Source organism: Oryza brachyantha, chromosome 5 (genome assembly GCF_000231095.2).
Source record: "Oryza brachyantha chromosome 5, ObraRS2, whole genome shotgun sequence".
In the NCBI taxonomy this organism is placed as follows: Eukaryota; Viridiplantae; Streptophyta; class Magnoliopsida; order Poales; family Poaceae; genus Oryza; species Oryza brachyantha.
The window spans coordinates 3,070,409-3,074,983 of NC_023167.2; the positions used below are offsets into that span (position 1 = coordinate 3,070,409).

Here is a 4,575-nt window from a genome sequence, read left to right on the forward strand (position 1 = left end):
TGTTTAGAAAAAAAGAATTAACGGTTAAAGATGATATTAGTCATTTGGACTCTACGCTGTCACTGACTCCGCCTGCTCATGATTCATGAATGTGCCTTCATGACACACTCAAATCAAGCCTAATCGAAAATCCACATCCTCACCAAAATATGCTGAAAATACAAATGTATGCACGTAGTAGCAGTAGTATTTATGAACACCCTGATTTAAACTTGCCGTATACAGCGTATGCTTTTCTAGGACTGCTACCTTTTCAAATAGCTACTGTTTGCACGATGAAACGATCTTGTTTTAAAATTGGCTGAATTCAACAAAATAATTTTGTAATGCAAAAATTAAAATAGGGAAATGACAGTGCGGCAAGCACAGGTGACTGACTATGAATCGAGATCCAAAACTCGCAAGGAGCACGAGGAGCATGGCACGTTGCGAGCTGACAGTGGCACGTGAAGTTTCCATGATTCACGTTGACTATTCTAATCACGCATCTCCCAAAGCGCCCCTGCTCCGATTATGTTGACCAAAGTTGACCGGCCCATTTCCTCCCCTGGCCTAAAATGTGATTTATTCAGTCAATCAGGCCCAATAATCTCTCCACGCTTATGGGCCTGATATGGAAGCCCACGAAGCCCAACAATTGGAAAAGCCTGGATGGCGCTATTGATAATTCTTTTACGATTTTGCAATAAACCTCTCGGGTGGTTTTTTTTTCAATAAAATCACATGAATAAAAATACAATATGAATATATGTATTTATAGTATAAATATATATAATTACAATATAATTAGCACTAAGCTATGTGCATTTTTTATACATGAGATTTATATGTTATAAGCATCTATAGTTTATTTAACCAAGATTAAGGTTGAGCAGAAAAAGATTTCAAAAAAAAAGGTTGAGCAAAAAATACTACGATGCCTTTAAGGAATGAATGAGGGTGGGATGAGACTGTGGATAAAATAGAAAGAATTTAAATGTGAAGAGATTGATATGATAAGTACTACTCTAAATTGTATTATAAATGCTTATTTTGGTACGATATTCAAATTTCCACTTATATTTTACAATAGAGGAAGCATATTATAAATATTATATTTATTTTATAATATAAGACTTTCTAAAATTGCCTAGATTCATATAAATGCTAATGAATTTAGACACATATATATAAACAATATATATTTATTAATAGATGAATCAAGGTATAGTCAAAACTTCTTATAATATAAAATAGCCAGCCTACATTGTAATTATAATATAACTACATTTTTTTGTGATTTTCAGGAAAAAGTCTGTTGAGGCTCAGTCCCTTCTTTTTAAGTCTTGTAAAATTTACTGTGATGAAAACCTCAAAATGAACTTAAGAATTGAGTTTTGAAAATTTAATTTTCGATCATGCTTATTAAGATGTAGGCAAAACAAGGAGGGTGTTTGCTTTGTTGTGTTCTATAGCTCGCAGCTGTTTTTGTTTTAAGACAAAACAAAAGAACAAGTTCTTGTGAGCCGCCCATGGTATTGCAGCTAATTAACCTGACCTCTAGCTCCAGCTGGATTTATATCGGTCGAATTCAATTCGAATCTCGCCTGTATAGTGGATGATTACGGTGCTCCTCTCCTACGTACCATTCCATCCATTAGTCAAGATTTTCGCTGAAAGCTCAGCAATCATTCATTCAACTACAAACACGGCAGTTTATCTTTTTGTTTCTACTTATACTTTATAAATTAAAATTTAAATTTATAACCTTAAATTTTAAGTAAATTTTAGAGTTTTTTTACCATATTTTAGATTTTCAGTTTTACCTGTTAGAAACACACATAAAAGTTTTATTTATAAATTATTTTTTATTTATAAATATCTCTTTTAACTTTTTTTTATAGACCAAACAATCACACCTGCACTACATGCACATATGAGGAGAATCCGGTTCCTTTGGCCGCTTTCAGAGATGCTGTCCCTCGCGATCTCTTCTCGATCGATCCACGTCACAGCCGAGACGACGACGCATATATCCAAAGCCCAACCCGCTTTGGGTAACTTCGCGATCGACGAGCCGCCGGTTCGCCGCCGCGTCGCCGCAAAACTAGAAGAGCCGGCGCCGGTAGGGAATCCGGTAGGTAAAAGCTGTAAGAGCAGATACAATAGTAGTAACAGGCTCTATAAGTATATTTTAAATAGATAAGAGAACTAAGTACATATTTCAAAACAAAATATGTATATAACATGTGGGACATATATTGATGTTTTGTAGATAACTATTGTATAAATTAATTATTAAATTGACTATAGATAAATTAAATCTAGCCGTTGACAATGGTATTGAACTTGCTCTAAAGGCGCGCGCATGCATGGAAGGAATCTTAGAATCAGAAGCTAGCTAGCTGTAGCTCAGCTAGGAGTTGCGCGAATCCGGCCAGCTAGCTAGCTCGAAGTCTGGATCTATATATAGACCTCCATGGATGGCCGATCGAGCTGCAACCTCTCAACCAGAGCTGCTCGGTTACAGTTAACTTGGAAGTATGAGGAGAGAGAGATCAAGAGGAGGAGGAGGGACGCCGGAAAGGATGGCGGCGGCGGTGGTGACCGGCGGCGGGAGGAACATCGGCGTGGCGATGGACTTCTCGGAGTGCAGCAAGGCCGCGCTGAGGTGGGCGGCGGCGAACCTGGCCCGCGCCGGCGACCGGCTGGTGCTGGTGCACGTCAAGGCCTCATTCCAGTACGAGCAGGGCGTCGCCCACCTCTGGGAGCAGCAGGGCTCACGTGAGCAAACCAAAGCTCATTTGGATAACTATTTATATACATCCATGTTAAATTTAACATTTTAACTTATATTTTTCCGTCTGAAAATAAATTTATTTTTTATTTTTTGGATTTTAGCCGTTCATCTTATTTAAAAACTTTTATAATTAATATTTTTATTGTTATTAGATGATAATGATTAGTATTTCACACATAATTTTTTATTTTTTTATATAATTTTATTAAATAAGACGAATGATCAAATGCTATACACAGAAACAAAAGAAATATTTTTTTGGACGGATGGAGTACAAGCTATAATAAAGAAAATATAAATATATATATATATATGCATGCTAATCATTAAAGTTTAATTTGTTCTTTATTATAGCTTATAAAAGGTGAATTTAGATATGCACACATGTGGAGTGATACATCATGTATATACATACTGTAAGTTTTCTCTTAACTATATATTTCTATAAGATGCTAAAATGAGAGAGCAACCGCTCGAAAAATCAGAACCCATTTCCAGCTTATCTTTACATTTCTCCCAAAATCGAATGGGCTAGTTAGGTAGCTACTAGAGCTACGCTTTTTCATATATGGCGATTTCTCACACGTGCCAAGCGTGCAGCGATGATCCCGCTGGTGGAGCTGGCCGACCCGCGGGTGAGCAGGATCTACGGCATCTCGCCGGACGCGGAGACGATCGGCATCCTCACGCGCGCCGCCAACCAGAAAGGGGTACGTACGTATACGTACTAGTTAATTCAACCGTCCGTGTGTTCCATTCGTCTCATAGTAATTTATCGATAAAATAAAGGACGAAGAGCAAATAAATATATATATATATATATATATATATATATATATATTAAACAAATATAGTTGCGTGGGATATAAATGATGTAATTAATATGAATGATCTATTAAAATACCATTAGAGCGAGGGCTCATTTGAATAGAGATTGAACTGTTGGATATACCAATGGTAAATGCCAAGATCATCACCGGAGAAAGTAACAAGTTGATGCATGCAGGTGGAGGTGGCGGCGAAGGTGTACTGGGGCGACCCGGCGAGGAAGCTGACGGAGGCGGTGCAGAGGCTTCCCCTCCACTGGCTCGTCGTCGGCAACAGAGGCCTCGGCGCCGTCAAGAGGCACGCACGCACACACATCTATGATCTGTCATGCATGCGCGCATCTCTCTCTCTCGATCTATCGTTCGATCTCACGCGTAATTTGACTATGTTTCATGTGATAGGGTTCTGATGGGGAGCGTGAGCACCTACGTCGTCCACCACGCCATCTGCCCCGTCACCGTCGTCAGGGAGAACGCGCTGCCGCCGCCGCCGCCGCCGCCGCCGATGACGACGACGACGACGACGGCGCCGGGGAGCTACTACTACTGATCGATGGACACTTCGGTTCCCCGTGTATGTCAAACTGTCCACTGATAGATGGAGTACAACACTTTGCTGTGTCTGCTCTGTGCATGTACAAAGAGCACTTGTAAGTAAAAAAAAAATGTTGTTGTGATTATATGTGTAAGTGTTGTAATAAGCGTTGATTGATCAATAATTTTTAGTATGTGTGATTTTTTTAGAGAAAGGTATTTTTACCTGGCCTCTATATTCATTCGGATATATGCGACTATTTTTTTAATTTCAGGAACTTTTGGAAACTTAGCCTAAGTAGGGGGCTTAGCCCCTCAAATACCCAATCTAAAATTCATGCTCATGTGTCGATTTGAACCCAGCACATTAGGTGCTACTCAGGCTACTGCAACCACTGAGCTACAAGCCCTTTCACTCAGAATTCGATCTGATCC

At 39.2% G+C, this 4,575-nt stretch overlaps 1 protein-coding gene across 1 annotated transcript; it reads left to right on the plus strand.

The window, feature by feature from the left end:
• Nucleotides 1-2,522: 2,522 nt before the first annotated feature.
• LOC102704809 (universal stress protein PHOS34-like) lies at nt 2,523-4,332 on the plus strand. Its single transcript, XM_040523907.1, has 4 exons — nt 2,523-2,763; nt 3,380-3,489; nt 3,786-3,904; nt 4,009-4,332. Exons 1-4 carry the CDS (start codon nt 2,523-2,525, stop codon nt 4,154-4,156), a joined length of 618 nt encoding a protein of 205 aa, XP_040379841.1. The 3' UTR covers nt 4,157-4,332.
• Nucleotides 4,333-4,575: the final 243 nt, after the last annotated feature.